General features: G+C 45.0%; 1 protein-coding gene across 3 annotated transcripts; it reads right to left on the bottom strand.

The window, feature by feature from the left end:
• Positions 1 to 1,763: 1,763 nt before the first annotated feature.
• Rpn11 (regulatory particle non-ATPase 11) lies at positions 1,764 to 18,367 on the bottom strand. Of its 3 annotated transcripts, none has more exons than XM_050184242.3 (11): positions 18,281 to 18,367; positions 18,012 to 18,073; positions 17,813 to 17,887; positions 17,455 to 17,574; positions 16,575 to 16,645; positions 15,803 to 15,953; positions 12,630 to 12,737; positions 6,171 to 6,245; positions 4,243 to 4,368; positions 2,418 to 2,480; positions 1,764 to 2,040 (listed from the first exon to the last, which is right to left on the bottom strand). In XM_050184242.3, the coding sequence occupies exons 2-11, from the start codon at positions 18,057 to 18,059 to the stop codon at positions 1,942 to 1,944; spliced, it is 936 nt and encodes a 311-aa protein (XP_050040199.1). In that variant the 5' UTR covers positions 18,060 to 18,073; positions 18,281 to 18,367; the 3' UTR covers positions 1,764 to 1,941. The 3 variants fall into 3 exon arrangements, with proteins under 3 accessions (XP_050040199.1, XP_050040198.1, XP_054929683.1); XM_050184241.3 differs by having other exon boundaries at positions 18,252 to 18,293; XM_055073708.2 differs by lacking the exon at positions 18,281 to 18,367 and adding an exon at positions 18,145 to 18,172.
• Between the last annotated feature and the right edge of the window lie 85 nt (positions 18,368 to 18,452).

The raw sequence follows: 18,452 nt of genomic DNA, 5'->3' as shown, positions 1-18,452 counted from the left end.
TCGTTCATTTTCACCGAAGCAACGTGCGGCACGGTGCCGAAACCGCCATCTCGTTTCTCTAGAGCAAACTGCTCTGCAAAACGGGTCAATAAAACTTGTTGCTTGTCTTTCTGTCTGCCTTTGTCGAAACATTGCAGCACTTCTTGCAAGCAACTTGGAATATAATAAGTATGCCAAAAAATTTCACTGACAGCATGCACCTACGTCTTCCTATCACTGCTGCAGACAGTGTCCTAAGACAATCCTTGATATTGTTCATACACATGCAGAAAAATAAACATTCTACAGCCACTTGCTGCACAAGGGGGCACATAAAAAGCATTATTTATGAGGGAAGTATATGCAGTTGAAAAAGTTACCCTGCTTGAAAGTCATACAAGGCATGCAGTATGGTGTGCAATTCTGGTGTGAGAAGTGACTGATGCCGTTTTTCACTGGTTGATTCGGAGCAGGACTTCTTGCTCCGTGGCAACGAATCCTAATTTCACTGGTCGATCTGGAGCGGGTTCACGCTTTCCGCTGGTCGTTTCGGGTCAACTCGCTCCGCGCCGGATCGCTCTCACTTGCTCCGTTACAGAGGCGCAGATTCAGCTGTAAATAGCTTGTGTCACTTCCGTGTTCAAGTGAAATCGGCACCCGTCAGTACACACTCCTCCATGGGTACGCACAACATCGTGTTCCTTCGCAATATGGTTGCTTTCTGTGCTGCTGTAGAGCTCGCGTTTAGCAATGAGAGTTCTGACGACAGTGATTACGAGGTGACGCAGGTGCTGTACGAAGCTTTCTATATACATTGTCCATGCACAATCCTTGCGGGCGCGACATGGAAATGATGGACCCTGCTGCTGCCGTGGTCAAATTAGGCACAGGGTTGCCGTGGAACGTACAGAGCGGAAGTCTGGCATGGTTTCCGGAACCGGTTTGTGTGACGTGTACGCAACTGCCTGTGTGATCCCCCGCGGTGTGTTTTTGCGCCGCGGGCCGATTCGGATTTGTGAAACCCAAGCGCTCACTCGAGGATTTCGGTGGCCGCTCCAGATCGACCAGTGAAAAATGCCATGAGACCTTTTAATTAGCTTTCATTCACATAAGCAACCTAGGGTTGGGTGCAATGCAAACGTGACCAGACATGACCAACCGAGACCAAACGTGACCAGACCAAGTGCACTCACTGTCTGAGCTGCCTTGGCAGCTCAGACAGTGCACTTTACCTGCGTAGTGTTTTTTACTGCCTAACAAAGACACTGTCTTCAACTCTTGAGCTTTCTTCAATCAGAAAGGCAAGACATTCTCATCGTGTGACATGTTTCACCCAGTAGCAGTTAAAGCCCCATAAACTTCGTACAGTAGCGACACTCTCCTCCTCCACCTTCACTCCTCATTTTTCCTCTCTTTCACGCTCCCTCCTCGATCGTGGCGCCGCCTACACTGCTCGAGCAAAGCAACGGCGCCAACATGTGCTCCTCGCCACTCCGTAGATGCTTCTCGAGCAAAAATGGCGCTGATGCACGACGCAAGGGCCCACGTGATGCTATTAGGCCAATAGCGACACGGCCTTGGCCTAGGCCAGAGCGCGCAAGGAGGAGGCGGCACTCTTCAAAGCGTGCCAGTACTTTACGAAGTTTAAGGGGCTTTAGTAGCAGTCGGTTACTCCTCTGCCAGAGTACCCCCCCCGCCCCCCCCTGAACATTCCTGAAAGCAAAATTGCGAAATGCAGGACGCACACACACGAGAAAGTAACATGCACAACAACCAACAAGTGCTCCGCTGGTTGCAAAACAGTTTAATCAACAGCCTCCTCTGGCACATACACATATTGGAGCACTTTATGCAGTAAGCATTCCTCTTCCTTTGTTGTTCCCTCTTTGCAAGCACCAGAAGCACTTGTCCACCCTGCTGCTGCAGTTGCAACCACTTTGGTCTTAAATTAAGAGCACACCATCACTTGAACACAACGGTGTCCAACATTGCTCCGAGGCACTGAACAATGTTTGATGTCATGAGGACGTCCACCCGCTCCTCCAGATGTCGCTTGGGGTCCTGAGGAATGAAGCAAAAAGTACTCTGCTGTAAGCCCGTTTCGTGATGTAATGAACGCAAGGTATTAAACCATTTCTTGAAAGAATCGAGCTGAAAAATGAGAGCTACAAGACATTGCCACCACACTTCACAATATAAAGCATTCCAGAAATAGTGGCATGGAAGTTCATGTCCTTCAGAAATCTCGGCTTTCAGTCCCTCAAACACCTGCACATAAAAAACCTGCATGTAAAGCACATGGCAAGAAACACCACACTCTCCGTGGGTTGCCTGAATGAAAAGTCTGGGGTGGACTGAAACTGTTTTAACTGTTACAAGCTGCACCAACACTAGGGACAGCAAGAGTGTTCTCTTGATCACTGTATCCAAATTTTTACCTGCTTTCCAACATTTTTGATGGCCAGCTGCTCTGGGGTCATTTTCTCCTCATCTTCCAGGGACTGCAACAAACAGGCAACATAACATTCAAATTACGCTTAGCATGCATAAGCATTCAGAAATCACTAGTGCTGAATCACTGGCCACCATAGCACTTTTACTATTCAAACAGGGCTTGGAAAAGTTAATTTTATACATATACCACCTTCTTTTAGGGGCGAGGGGGCAGCACATAAAATATTTCCCATGCAAGACGGTGCAATGCCACCTTCAGGTAAACTACATGAAAAAGCAGAGCTTATGTATACAACAGATAGCTGTGTTTACTTTACTATATAGAGTGAAATGCCAATGTGTTTCACAGTACATTTGGAGAATGCATATCTTTAGTGCTAGTCACAACTTCTGCCAAATGAACATGAGTCCATTACTGCCTGGCATCAATTTTACAGTTGCAACATCACCCTAACTGAATATTTAAAGATGGAATCAGTAGAACTTCATTGCCATACAGGAGTTTCTGATGCATCATGCAAGTAATGCTTACATGTTTAGGTAATCTGCAAAGAGAGCAGAACTGCGCTATCTGCAGCCTGCAGTTCTTAAAACAGGTCTGTTTACAATTTTCACAGCACAGGTAGTGTACTCAAAATCATAAACACAACCAAATGTGTCTTCACAAAGCAGAAAATTAGGTCCCCGATCAGCTGACATTAAGATTATCAGTCTGCAGTAAAAAACATGCATGAAACCCCGTAGAGTTAGTACTCATTATTCCAGCCGCTGCAGCAGGCTGACATGTTCACTCTTGCTTTGAGCTAATAGCTTAAGCTTAAGAACATGTAGCAATCCTCTGTGTTTGATCTACTGAAACACATCGACGCTAAAAACGTGTACTAAAAACAAAAATGAAACTTCATATGAAAGTTGAAATTGAAATTCTTTTAGATTAGATTCTAGGGTTTTACATGCCAAAACCATAATATGGTTGTGCAGCACACCGTAGAGGATGACTTCAGATTAATTTTGACCACTTTGCTTTATTTAAGGGCCCCTTGCCAGGCCACACAGCAAATTTTGGTTATATGTCGGAAGTGGTTACGTGCCCTCTAAGGAGGGTTCTACCACAAGAATTTTTCAAATTAGTTCATTAATAGCAGAGATAGAAATGTTTGAAATGCCACGAGCCCATGATTTCAGGGAGGCAAGTGTCACCGCCACTTAGACTCTCTCCACTCAGGGGTTTCACTCTACTACTTTTAAAACGAAACTACTGTGTAAGCGGGTATGGTTTAACGAGGTTTAACTGCATAAGTAGCTGCCATAGTCACAAGCACTGAGGCAGATGCAAGCAGATCAAAGAGCACAATCGCACATTAGAAACTGATACAAAATGGCAGACAGCTTTTTTTTTTTTTTCCTATGCGTGTCAATGCATGACACGGAAACAATGCAGACGCAGCAGCCGAGATCGAACCTGCAACCTCAAGCTCAGCATTGCAATGCTATCGCCACTGGGCTACTGCAGTGGGCGAAAGTCAAAAGCTCACAGACCCTCACACAAGAGGGCACAATGTGATCCACTAGAGACACTACCAAAAGTGACTATGGCATTTCAGCAGCCAGTGAGTGAATGCGGCTTTGTCTGAAATGCACACCTTTATTTTTAAATAGTGAAATGCATCCATCAACTTTCTGACACCGCTAGCCTGCAAGACAAAATGGATAACAGCAGGTTCAAACAGGAAGATGTTTACTGTGCACCAGGTTTGTAAATAAAGAATTGCTTGATATGAAACACAAGCATGCATTCAGCCATCTGACCTTGTTGTAGGCCTTCGCCAACTCCAGCATCTCTGTCACTGTGCTCTCGTTGACCTGGCAGTGCTGGTCGTAGTCCTGCAGTGTCAGCCCATCTGTCCAGCTCTTCTTGTGCAAGTTCAGCAGCATCTACGGCAACACAAAGTGATTCACGTGCCGCGCTCCAAGTGGAACAGTATTGTCAAGTGCTACAACTAACAGGCTACCAGGCAGTGCGTCTTACAGATGACAGCTAGCGTCTGCCCCATCCTCTATCAATCAAAAATGTCTGTGTGACCATGGCTTGAATGTTCCCCGGGCAAGCAAACTGCCATTGTGAGTAAACAACCCTAGCATATAGAGATTGTATCCTTCAAGAGCAGTGTTTTAGCCCCAGAACATCACAAGTGCTAGGATAGCCCTTCTGACAAAAGCGAAGAGCCCTCCACTGAGCTTTCAAAAGTGTGTCAATCTGATTGTCAACATGTTGACATTGCCAGAGCAAATACCATGCTGCCAACTAAAAAACATCATTGAGCTGTGCATGGTACAGCTATAGCTATATTGTAGTAAAAACAACAATAAATTCGCTGACCAATAATTCAAACAACGATAATTTGGACATGCTCGATTACTCATACTATAGCAACTTTAGTGTACTGGGAGTAAATCTTTGTTTTTCCAAATGAGAGAAGTTGTGTTTCTGTACGAAAGAATGAGGTCCACAGTACTGTAAAGGACTTTTCTTTAGTTCACAGCAAATGGATGCACGTGAAAATCGAAGGCAGTTTTCCTTTCCTCTTTTTTTTTCATCATGGAAAATGGGTGCACGCTACAGTCGAAGGCACGTTAGAGTAAGTAAACATGGCAAATTGTGGCGCTAATGTTTTAATGTAGCTGTACCCTAAGCATCTACAAAATTTGTCCAAACCATTTCAGGGGCACTCTAATGCAGCACAAATCTATAACATAGCATCAGCTAGTTCCTGCAAATGGGGCAGACAATGCGAGACGTTTTGTAGCTTTTTATTTTTTACGGGCAAGCGTAACTGTGCAGCTCTTCAAATCGGCGGAGTCGGTCTGAAGCCGCGAAGCAAGCGAACGAATAAGACTCCTGGCTGTGAAGAAAATCAAGCCCCCGGGAAAGTAAGAAGGAGCACAAGTGTGCGGCAAACTAACACCACCAAGAGGAAAGTGTAGGCAATGTTGAGTGAAGGTGGGAAGGTCAAACTAGGCAAAGTGTCGTGGAGGACGAAGGTAGGCAGAAGCGCATTGGGTTGACCTCCTCTGGCAGTTGCTACACGTATTGTTTGCGATACAGACGTACTGGGATAATGTTGTCCTCGCATGCCATATGCTGCGTGTGTGAGCGAAGGCGTGCGATGGTGAGCCGACGATGGCAGCTCAACTTCACGTGCGCAAGGAGGAAGCGCACCATATCCAGTCATGCGCATGACACTGAGAGAGGGGAGGAGTGTTGTACTTTGGCCACGCACGGTCGCACGGGCTTTATCTTGAAAGCAATCTGCTTCGGGGGCACAGTTTAGGTGGCCCGACGGCTCGTAGCTTCACATGCGCAGTGCTCTCATCTCTCAGTTTGCGTTGAAGCATCACTTCGCTCGCTGCTGCTGCCATGATTCCCCATGCCAGCTATTTGACAACTAGTGTCTGGTGTCATCGAGTTAAGTTTTCATGTTTGCCTGCACGTGCGTTGACACCACGCTAGATAATTTAGTTAGTAAGTAAATGTTTAGAAGGGGGTGTTCTACTGTGGTGGCTGCTGCGTATGGCACAGTCACACAAGCCCCGTCTTGAACGCGATCTACGGTGCGGACAGTGTAGGTGTTTAAGCACACCGAGGGCCGATAGCATTATGTGCACTACAGCATATATACACTTGTGCGTCACCCGCGTTAACGAAATAAAACTTCACTGCAAAATTTTTTTCTCACCTTCTGTTCGAGCTCGTTCTTGCGGTAGTTAATAGAGATGGAGTAGTAATGACGGTTGAGACCATGGATTAGAGCCTGCAGAGAAGAAGGAAGAACATGGTGCACAACAAAAGTTAGAATTACACAAGGTGCAAAGATAGTATAGCACACAGCACACAGAAATGAGGAAGTGCCATTCATATAAGCTGCTGTTGCTCAATGTTAACTCGCATCTGATTTGGAATGCCTTCTCTTTAGACCAATTGTATGCCAATTGGACTCACAGTATGAAACATTTACATCCTACTGTCTCTTCGGATATGCATATGTACAGTGAAACTTTGTTAAACCGTAGTTGGCCGGAGCTCGGAAAAAGTATGTACTACTAAACGGTAGCACTGCTTAACCGAAATAGCACGAGATCACCCAGTTACCTGTCAAAAACAGAACTCAGAGAGTGCTATGAAAGGGCAAAAAACATGCAGTATTTATTCATTTCGCGTAAAACAAGTCTTTATTTGATGCCGCGGTGGCCTAGCAGCAACGACAGTGGCTTCAAACTGCGAGCCAGCTTTTCCGCCAGCCCCCTCCCCTCTTCAGAGCAAACACCCTCATGAGGTTGACATAATGTGCAGTTTCTGCCACTGTCTGGCCTGAACTGCCCGTGATGTCGCTTTCCATGTCATCCTCATCACTGTCATTAGGCAACACTTCAGCAATAACACAGGCAACAATGGCGAAAAGTCGAACCTTGAAAAGTTGAACCTCGTAGTTGACATCTTTTTGCGATCCCAGAAGCACTGCCGAGCATCTTCTCCTTTGCATTCCAAATGCCACACACCTTAGTCAACAATGGATGCCTCTCGCATGCCAGTGCCGACTTCGTGCCACGTTCGATAATATGAACAATGTCCAATTTTTCTTTTATGATGAGCATTCGGTTTTTGTCCTACCTTGCACGATGCCAATACACAGGCCACCACTAGGTGGCCATAACGCTCTCTGGCTTGGCGCCAAAATGATGTTGATGTTAATGTGGCCTCACCCTTCCAAGCACCCTTTACGTTTGCACTTGGAGGCTGTTCCAATCTCTGAGGTTCATTCTCCTGCCTGGCCAATCTACCACCGTGAATGCGCTACGAAAAGTCAAAACACTATTTGTTAACTGATGCGTATGCAATAAGCTGGAACTGTTTATGCGGATACAAAACGCATTATGTTCAATGGCCGCTGAGTCGGGGATTTGACTTTACTACTTTTAAAATGAAACTACTGTTTAAGCGGTTACGGTTTAACGAAGCTTTACTGTATATGAAGCTCATGGTTATATTGCGCTCAGTTTTACACAGACGATGTTAAGTGAAGGACGGGACTTGGACGGACGTAGCGCACGTCCGTCCAAGTCCCATCCTTCACTTAATATCGTCTGTGTAAAACTGAGCGCAATATAACCATGAATGTTCACCAACTAGCACTGTGAGTTCCGCGCCTGTCTTGTGTGTTCCTTCCTTGTCCCTTGTTTTTCAGTGCGGTTACATGATGCATTCCATTAACAACTAGCCCCTTCATTGCTTTACTAAATGTATATGAAGCTTTTCAATAGTCTTGTAAAAGGCAGGGAATGTATTCTACACTTTCAGCACAAACCTTCTGAATTTCTGCAGTACTGTTTGCATACATGGGACAGCATTCAAGAAACATTTTAAATGATGTCTGCAACTGGTTAGTACGGTAGCAATTAGCATCCCTATTGCTGTCACGAGTGATAGCTGGCCAAATACAGTAGACTCGCGATATTTAAAACTCTGATGATTCATACTTTCAGCTAACTAAAACAAAATTCAAATTATTGGTTGGCCTGCTGTTTTCAATGCATTTAAAAGCAGCTTAATTCAAACTCCATCATTCGGTTCATTTGTACTTTTTGCGTGTACACAGTGGAAGATATCTGCGAATTCAGTAACAGATGGCAATTGTTGCGGACTTTTCACCTCTGGGTCTGTATTCAGAACTTGGTAATTTTTGAACCAGTCATTTTTGGCATCACCCTATTGGATGACAATGACCAAACTCGTGATGCGGGCCCAGCTTTGTTTTTCAAAGGTCTGGTTACCAGTAGATGACCAATAAACTAGTTGCGAACCTTTCACCCCTGCTCTCTGTCTATTTTTTGTAGTTAAAGCGTAGAAATACTTAAAATGTGATTAAAATGGATGCATAAGTATGTGTGCTGTCATCTTACCCAGAATAATATATATGACAACTTCTGATAATTCAAAGTTCTTGATAACTCAAACAAAATCCCGAGGTCCCTTCAGAATTAATCGACATTCAGAATTAGCAGACACAACTCGAGAGCCTACTACATGAATACTCCCCGACTGATATATATATAATGCCGATGAAATGGGGCTGGTTTTTAAGTGCCTGCCAGATCAAACCTTGTGTCGGAAGGGTGAGCTATGTACTGGGGGAAAGCTAAGTAAAGAAAGGCTAACCGTCATGGTTTCTACTAACAGGATTGGCTCCGCAAACTGGATGGGCAGACGAAGAGGGCGAAAAGGAAAATATTGGTCATCAGTGACAACTTCCCTGCACATGGCGACGTGGAGGAGCTGGAAGCAATTTGCCTCGAATTCTTGCCACCCAACACAACAGCTGTCCTCCAGCCCCTGGATCAAGGCATATCAATACAGTCAACGACTGAATTTTCGGACGCCCAAATTTTCGGACATGCCTGATATTTCGGACGTCTTCGCGGCACCGTAACGAGCCCCATAGGATCAATGTATAAGGACATCTGAAGTTTCGGACGCTCGAACCCCCCGCCGTCCAATTTTCCGGACTTTTTGACGGACGGAAGGAATTTTTGGCTCCTCGCGCAGCGCCCTTGAGAAGGAAATCCACTTGCAGCCGAAGCATATCACCGCTTTGAAGCACAACTAGCCGAATCTAGTCGTCACACACCGATTTGGTCTGGCCACACTGGCTATGTTCATCGCCGCACTTCCGCCTTCGGCGGAGTTTCCAGAGCGGCGCCATTTTGTTTGTTTGTTTGCGCAGGCCACGTTTTGGCTAGCGTGGTGTGTGGTTGTCTGTTGTGTCAAGTGTGCTCTGCGACGCTAGGCCTAGGTGCTTCGACGCTCGTGAGCGAACTCCACTGTTCGCAACTTGAGGATTTCGCTTGCCTTCGATGGCGCCCACTTCGTCTTCGTCGTCCTCGCCGATGGCATCGAAGCGCGGAAAGCAGTACCGTCGGACGACGTGATCAACGACCTCCGCTCTGCTGGGGTTTCCATACCCACGGAAATAACTTTTGAACAGTTTGTTGACGCTGACAACGAGCGCGACTTCCGCGCAGAACTGACTGACGAGGAAATAGTCCGTCGGGTTGTGGGGGATTCAGAAGACTCCGATGTTGAAAATGAGGAGCCAATGCCTGCGCCACCTACAGGCGCCGAGTTGACGCGAGCACTGTTGACTCTTTCATCGGTGTACAGTGCTGACATGACCCTTGCTCAGATCGAGGCGAATATGATCGCATGCAACCGGAACGCCGTCAAAACAACAATGAACAAGTTCTTCAAGCCACTGCAGCAATAACACTGCCTGCCCGACGATGCACATGTACATAATAAACCGCCAGTCGGCTGCATACAGAGTTTTTGAACGCCTCTTTTTATAGCCACTTCACTGATGCTGTGGCAGGGTTTCGGAAGCCTGTTACTTGGCCCTTTACTTCTAGATCTGAGAAAAAAATAAAAAGGGTCCGTTTTTTTGCATGCATTCATTTTTTTGGACTGCCTGAATTTTCAAACGTTCTTACGTTCCCTAGAGGGTCTGAAAATCGGTCGTTGACTGTATGCCTGAAGATGAATTACAGGAAGCTGCTGCTCAGGAGAATGTTGCTATGTACGGACAATTCCATGCCATACAATATAACACTGCTGTCATCGTTGGGGATGCTCACTGACGCATGTTACGCTGTAACGTCAACAACAATACCGAATTGTTTCCAGCATGCCTTCCACATCCCTGGCTGCAGCAGTGGCACTTCGCCCCCCTGCCAGCAAAGTGAAGCTGAAGACTGCTGCGAACATGATGACGCAAGCATGGTGCTTTCTGCTCTGCAAGCGCACAACATAGCTGCCGACCTCAGCGACTATGCAGCTGCTGATGACAACCTGTGTGCGTGCAGGGAGGACACACTTGACGACTTGGTAGCTGAACTGCTGCCACCATAATGAAGCAGCGAAAGTGAAGAGGAGGAGTTGAAAGAGCAACCCAATGCGACACCTGCACGGGCCTTCCACTACATTGGTCAGGTCCGCAAGTTTCTGACAGCAAGAGAAAACTCTTAGCTGCTCTTACTAGCATAGAGAGCTTTGTGTTGAAGGCACATGTAGCTAGGAAGCAATCGACCATTCACGATTTCTCTAAAAAGTCTGGTCAGCAACAGATGGCAATTGTTGTAGACTTTTCACCTCTGGGTCTGTATTCAGAGTTTGGTAATATTTGAACCAGTCATTTTTGGCATGACCCTATTGTATGACAACGACCAAACTCGTAATGTGGGCCCAGCTTTGTTTTTCAAAGGTCTGGTTACCAGTAGATGGCCAATAAACTAGTTGTAGACCTTTCACCTCTACTCTCTGTCTATTTTTTGTAGTTAAAACAAATTCTTAAAATGTGATTAAAATGGATGCATAAGTATAATGTGTGCTGTCATCTTGCCCAGAATCATATATATGACAACTTCTGATAATTAAAACTTTTGATAATTCAAACAAAATCCCGAGGTCCCTTCCCATTCGAGTTTGAATTAAGGAGCGTCTACTGTAATGGCCAATAAGGAACACTGTTATGCTAGAATTTGTGTGAACGTGGCTAGCGATTATCACAAAGCTTCCAGAGTACTAAAGTTCAATGTGGCTGACACAATGAAATTACAGAAATTAACAGGAAACATTCTTTTAATCAGCCGGGACAGGCTGATATGGGCTAACAAGGACACTCATGTTAGAATTGATATGAGAATTGGTTCTGATTATCATAATGCTTCCAGGCAACTATAATGCAATGTGGCTGACAATCAAAGAAACCAATGAAAGCATATGGGAAGTATGCTTTCAATTCTTTGACAGTCTCTGACCTCGGGACCTCCTCCTGTATAATATTCCCTTGTACTGTATCTTGTCTATTAATAATAAAACCTCATTCAAAATCAAATTGAACGAAAAGACCGAGTTTGTGCTTTCTGCTTACACTAAACAAAAAAATCGGCAAATCCTACGCACATGTAAGTGAAGCTTACTTTAATGTTCATTGAAATGTCTTCACTTCTACGTAACTCAACACTGCCTGCCAAATACAAGCTCTGGTTGCCTACTTCGCTTCTCTGTAGATCAATACTCTTTGCTCAATGTAAAGCCCCTCCATACACGTTTTTGCCTACCAGGTTAAGTACTGCCCCTCCTCCTTTGCCACGCTACTCCCTCGCTCACCTCTGCAGCCTTTAGTTTTAGGCAGAAGCGACGTCACTACCGCATAGAGGTGGAAGCATGTGACAAGAGAAAATTCAGGAACCGGAAATACGGAAAGCGGAACAACCGAAAACAGAAACCTCAGAACCAGAAATTGCAGAAGCTGAATTGGTGTGAGCAACAAGCGATGCACATCAAAGGTTGGTGATACTTAGCAAAAGCAGTGCTGACACATGGGCAGAGGTGCTTTAGCTCAATGCAGCTCTGGTCCCATTTTGTTCTCTTTACTACTTTCTCCACACTTGGCTGCTTTTGATGCAAACTTCACTTCTTTGCAGCCAACTTCTTAACTTCTTGCCTCTCGTTCTGATTGTCTATTTGGGTATCTACCCAGTGACACATACCCATTCTGGATGACTGGCCAAGAATGTTCACGTACCCAGTGCATATCCAATGTACTCAAGTTGTATATTCGAGCACATTCCCAGTGGCACACACCCAGTAGCCCAAGTTTATAATCGGCAAGACAGCAACAGCCAGCACCCACAAAGTAAGGGAAGAGGCAAAAAAAGCTTTGCTTTAAGAAACAAAAATATACATCACTAATTGGTGCTGAATGCATGACAGAATCGACCTGCGGAAATCACCAGTTCGTGTCTCACCTGCGGTATGCTGCCATATTTCATTTCTTTTCTCTATCCTAAACCTAAACAAGAAGCAATACTTGCCAATACAACCCCCCGTGTTACTTACAGCTGGCCCTTGGCCCACCTCATTCTTCACCTGCAGTCCTTCTACATCCTCACTCCTGTTTCGAAAATGAATCAGTTCACAATTATCCCACCCAAAACTTCTCACAACACTTCGGGCAATAACACTGCTTGGATAATCTCTGGAAACTGTATATCACTGCTTTCTAGCACCACTGTGCTATTTAAAGTGACGTTCCGCCTAGCATTGCAGCTGTCAAATACAACTCTCTCTGCACAGGCCATACCTGAATAGAAGGTTTTGTCAGGTGTCCAAGATTTGACGTGGTTTGCCGAGGCTCTTGCCCTAGCACCATCATGTTGGGGTTGATAAGGCGGAAAGCATCTATCACCACCTGCGAATAAGAGAACATATGTACTTGCTTCCATATTCTGCTTTGCACGTCTCACTGTACTAAAATACATTTACACAGCAAGTCTGCAGAGATCCAGGTTTTCCGTGGCAGGCGCGATAGCACACACTACAGCTCTTTTCAATAGAGAGAATTCTACCGGCACATATGTAAGTGCCTACGTGCCACTCTGCGTAGGGAAGAGAAGATCAGGGACAAGAAGGCTAGGGACAGGAGGCAGAAAAAGGGAAAGAAAGGAAAGCAAATTTACACTCACGGTATGTACACATGAGATAATGGTAATAGTATTGATGTAAATAGGTTAGAGCTTGTCAATTAAGTCAACGTCATGAAGGAATAAAAAAAGAAAATGTAAAGCTTGACATTGCTTTGAAGCAGAAAAAGAGCAAGGATGGTCAGCAAATTGAAACAAGTTGCTAGAGAAGCACTGAGCTGTTACTGCTATGTGTAGTTTTGCGATTGCTCTGGCTGGCTTCGAACTGACCAGATAAAAGAAGTCCAAACCCTAGCTGAGTTCAACTGAGTAGAATAGGAATAAATATGGCTGCTCATGTAATGTTGTTCAAGTACACCAGCTAGACACCCCAGTTCATTATCAAGAAAGAAATGTGAGAACTCACACCTCACATCTTTCAATACCGGTAAAACCATGACTCCCCCAGTAAATATGAAGTCGTATGCAGGCAACAAACACAGGAAACTGTGAATGCACCTTCAGCCACAGGTATAACTAATACTTATAACAAGAACAGAAAATTCCTCTCTTTAAAGGGCCCCTCACCAGGTCTGGCCATTTTGAGCTGACAAGCACAGAGCATAATGCGCGAGAACGGTTGTGCCTGCAAAGTATTACATCACTACGGACCGCGGTAAGATCTGAAATTTCAAGCTGAACACTGTTGTCCCTTCTCCTTGCGGCCGCCGCACTCCAAGCCAGAGGATGACGTACACATGCTAGTGCACCTACGTACACATTTGCTGTGACGTCGCTCATGGTGGCACGCGACTTCGAGAATTATTCTAGGCAACATCTGTTATTTGTGTAATATGTTGCTTGAATAGAGGAATTAAAGCTTAGAGAAATAATAAAACACACAAACCGAACGTCTGCATGTTTTTGTTTTACTTCGCACCACAGCAGAGAGATGCATTTCCGTTATGTCTGCTTATTCCGACATCGTGCAGTCGAGCGCACAGAGACCGAAACTACATCATTTTCTACCTTATTCCAGCACAGGATCATGCTCTGTGATCGTGTATTCGTGTAGCACTGACTTATACTGCTAGTCGGGCATCCTTGTGCACAGCGCACAAAATTGTGTGCTGTGCGAAACAAGACAAACACAATAGCTCGTATGAGAGACATCAGCACAAGTGTGCCGCGCCGTAAAAATGTGAGAAAAAAAAAACAATGAAGGCGGGGCCCGTGACGTATGCGCCACATGATCCTCGGGGTCCAGGTACGGGAGAACACAGGGAAGGAAATTAATTTCGCTTCCGGAGGGTCAGCGGGGCAAGTGGAGAGAGTGTCTCGCTTAACAGTGGAGCTCACCTTCTGAAACCATGGGTTCGCGGCACTGAAATATTTCTATTTCGGCTATTAATGAGCCGACATGAAAAAAATTTGCGGCAGAACGCTTCCTAGCAGACACGTAACAACTTCCAGTGTATAATAAAAATTTACTATGGGGCCTGGTAAGGGGTTCTTTAAGAAGAACCTGTGGAACATTGTAAATGCCTATCCTTGGCATATTTTTCTTTTTAATAGCACCTAACGAATCATATGAGTTGGCTCACCATGTCTTGATTTAACTTACCTTCAAGTTAGCAAGCACTATTTTTGCTATTCATGCTGTTTATTAAAAGGGCATTGAACCAATTCTTATTGAAGTGGAGAAAGGCATTTGAGGTAAAAATACTTCAATGCATTCAGCAGAAGTGCAGTTATTGGCAATCAAACACGGCCTCTGCTGCGCTCCCATTCTTTCTTCAATGCCTTGCACTGCGAAGGCTACAGCGCAGTGGGGCGTACCCACAACGCTCCACTTTCCAGTTGTCACCATGGCGTGCAGTTATAATTTCATTTTGGATGTTAACGTAGACGCCACGACTTCCGATATTGGTGCCTATGATGTGCTAAACCTAAGCCAAATCCGCTTGTCCTCAGCAAGCTGCCTTGCGCTCAGTCGGTGGACTTGTGGCGGCACCCGACAGCAGCCGCAGTATCTACGCTATGTAGCTGATCGCAGCTACCAATAGCAGGTGCGGATGGGAATCCGCTTTCTTATGAAATAAAGCATAAGCCTGCCTCCTTATAGAGTAAGGAGGCAGGCTTCTATTGAAAAGAGAGCGTTGAAAGAAAGATGACTTTGCACTCTGCTTGCAAGCTCTACACATTGCATACGACAGCAAAACTTGGCTGAGATGTTCACAGCAATGTATGCTACCCGCAGACTATGTTAGTTCAGCAAGCCCGAGGTTCAGGGCCCCTTTAAGGCATGCTAATAATTGAAGCAGATATTTTGCTAATGTAATAATGTAAATAGTTCTTATAATCTGTTCTTTTTATTCGTGCAAAACACAAACAGATGTTTTAACGCCTCTGTGCAGATTTTGTTCATCACAACTGAAAAAAAAGAAAAAACAAGTGCGGCCTTCATCAAGAATGACGTTATCACTGCTGCCACCACCAATTATAGTACAACCATTTAGTTAAAAGACAACTTCACAGGAGCTATATTTAGGAACACTGAGCAGATCTTGTAAACCTTTCTACCATCTGCTGTACTCATTTTCATTCTGTTAATAATGAATACTTTGATACGCCTCGACATTATTATCATTCACCCACATGCTAACAATTCTAACCAATTTTTCCAAATACAAGATCCCTTGGAAATATCTGGTGGATTTAGTATTTACTGCAGTATTCTACAGTGCTGTTTCTGTAGAAGTACTCCACATACAAAGGCAACGTGACTGGTCACAAATCCAAATAGTATAGTTACTGAATGTTGGTTAAGAAAACAAAAACTAAACAAACACACCTTTCCCTTGACACTTTGGATGGGGTCAACGACCACTGCCACAGCACGCTCCGAAAGGGCTTCAAAGCTCTGTTGCGTGTTGATGTCAACGCCGGAAAGCCAGCAGCCAAAGCCAGGGTGTGAGTGGTACCAGCCCACCACCATTTCAGGCCTGAAGGAAACAAGTTCGGCTAATGAAGCAATGCTCAAATTTTAGGTTGATGCCAAAACTTCAACTTGCTCATGGGCCATTCATAAGCCACCTTGGTTACCTCAAGAGGCACAAAGACAAACGCTGAGCTCGGGCAATGGTAATTAGATTATGCTTGATCTATAGCTGCTAAGGTAACAGTGCTCTAGGGCACAATCGGAGATCATTGTTTGAAATGCGCGTTAAGGTTGCATTCAGTTTTGCTTCATGCAATTGGTCTAGGCTGCGCCGACAGGCACGGCTGACGACTTCAGCGCAGCCTAGGTCAGTCGCATGAGGCGAAACTGAAGGCAGACTGAAAGCACGTTTCAAAAAACAATCTCCGATCGTGCCCTTGGGCACCTTTGTAATCTCCTATCAAATGAGAAGGGTGATGTCACTCCCTCAAGAGATCATTGCAGTCGGCAGAAGACAGTTTGAAAAACACTAGTTATCGAACTAATTTTAATGAATGGACTCCATCACAAACATGCTGCCCACCAAAGAAACTACAATGGAAAGTTGCCTACAATAAACAACAGGAGTTTCAGGCACTGATTGCCACACACACAAGGCTACTCAAAATATGGTAGTGCGACATACCTTCCTGTTTGCTTCAGCATGTCCAACATTTTGGCTTGGAACACAGGGTCTACTGCTTCCACACTAACACCCTGCAGAAAGCATCGAAAGTAAGAGCTTCCGTGAAGAAAAGGAATTGTTCTGGTAAACTAAGCACACACTCGTTCTTTAATTATGTGTGCCCACTAAATTTGCATCTTCACATTAGTACACACTCAAGCATGATGGAGAGGTACATGCTGGAAAAAAATATACGCATCGTACTAGTTTCTGCACATCCATGAATCTTAGTCTGTAGATTACAGATTTGTGACACCAGTCAGGGTCCATAGACACACTGCATTCTACTGCTGCACAGAACTGCAGCAGAAACAGGATGGGCAGACACAAAAGCAAAAATGGCACACACCAATAATGAACCAATCAGCACTGCATTAGTGAGATGTGATGTCACAGTACATTTCCCTGCTTCTCAAAGTGCTTCCAACAACCTTGCAGGCTAACAAGAACAATCATGAAAAACGAACTTGTCAGAATATATCAATATTTGTAGTTCTGAATGAATCCTTGGATTTTATGTGCCAAAAGCGCGATTCCGGAGTCCCTTACGTGCTCCAGAATAATTTTGGCCCCCAGGGAATCATATTTACAGTTCCGACCGTCGTCTGAAACTTTAGACTGTGCCGCATGTGACATGAGGAGCAATTCACCTACCAACACGTTACATGAAATAAGCTTCCATGATATCAAATGTGCGTTTGTGAAGACGTTGGTGCTTCCACAACAGCTTGTTGTGTCCAAAATACGAGGTCGAGCCAGGCCCACATCGCAAACAAACAATACTTTTCCAACAAATAACTCACATGTTTCAACGCAAGGAACGATGCAGAAAAAGTCTTACCGTTCCAGACTGAGGCATGGCAAAGACGTCTATCACCCTGACAGTATAGTCATCCACGAATTCTCCCAGCATGAGACCCATCACCTCCATCGGAACACCAGCTCGGCCGTGTTTCAACATCTAGTAAGAAATAAGGAAATAACGAGGCAATTTGAGCACTCCGCAACGGTGTTCCAATCAGACATTTTGAAATCTAAGTCATTAAACTTCCCGAAAGTAATCAAGCCCTGAACGCGTTTCACGCCCACGACAGGCTGAGTTTCTAAGGGAAGAAATGACGCAGCACGAGACATGGAACTCGCGCGAAGTCATCGGCGCGCTAGTTAGCGATGTTTATCATTCAGACCTGAAAACATACCTTGAGCAATGCTAGAGACGAGATGTAAACTTGCTCGGCCGTGTCGACCACTGGTCCATCACTAGCTGGAGGAGCCTGCGATGAAGCATAACAATATACAAAACCATTGATAATGAACCGGCTACGCTAGCACGGGCCAGTAGCAGCATTTCAACGGAAAGCACTATAGAAGAGTTGGAGCCCGAACTGGGCTACTTACCTGCCCGAGACCGGACAAGTTCCCTCCTAATCTCAACAAACGGTCCATGTTTATAAAAAAATCTGCAAGGAGAAACGAGAGGTTGCAGCCAGCGCGCAGCGTTGGTTTGACGGCCGTCAGAACCGCAACCAACACGAGGATCGCATCACTTGCTACTGCTGAAGATCACTGAATAAAATCACCGACTCTTCCCATTTCCCAGACTCTAAACTAATGTTGCTAATGTTCGGTATCACGTACCATGCGAAAACTGTTCGAAAAATACGTACAAAATCGTCCGGGCGCTGCGAAATGACTCGGCACTCCGCGGTGGCCCTCTGAATTTCAGGTGGCGCCACCACTTATGGCTATTCAGCTACTCAATATCATTTATAAAATTTATAGCCTCTAAGACGTAGTTATCGCGACATAATTTCAGCACACTATGTTGTAAGTAATTAA

This window comes from Dermacentor andersoni, chromosome 4 (assembly GCF_023375885.2).
Source record: "Dermacentor andersoni chromosome 4, qqDerAnde1_hic_scaffold, whole genome shotgun sequence".
NCBI lineage: Eukaryota > Metazoa > Arthropoda > Arachnida > Ixodida > Ixodidae > Dermacentor > Dermacentor andersoni.
The sequence above is the reverse complement of the archived record's forward strand: the minus strand, read 5'-3'. Positions and strand labels throughout refer to the sequence as shown.

Bases quoted from the DNA above. Each gene is read 5' to 3' on its own strand.
- Rpn11 (XM_055073708.2), bottom strand. The intron at 16,646-17,454 runs GTAAGACTTTTT...TGCTTTCTGCAG, and splicing joins CCATGCCTCAGTCTGGAACG to GGTGTTAGTGTGGAAGCAGT. The intron at 4,369-6,170 runs GTGAGAAAAAAA...GTGTTGCCGTAG, and splicing joins AGAACGAGCTCGAACAGAAG to ATGCTGCTGAACTTGCACAA.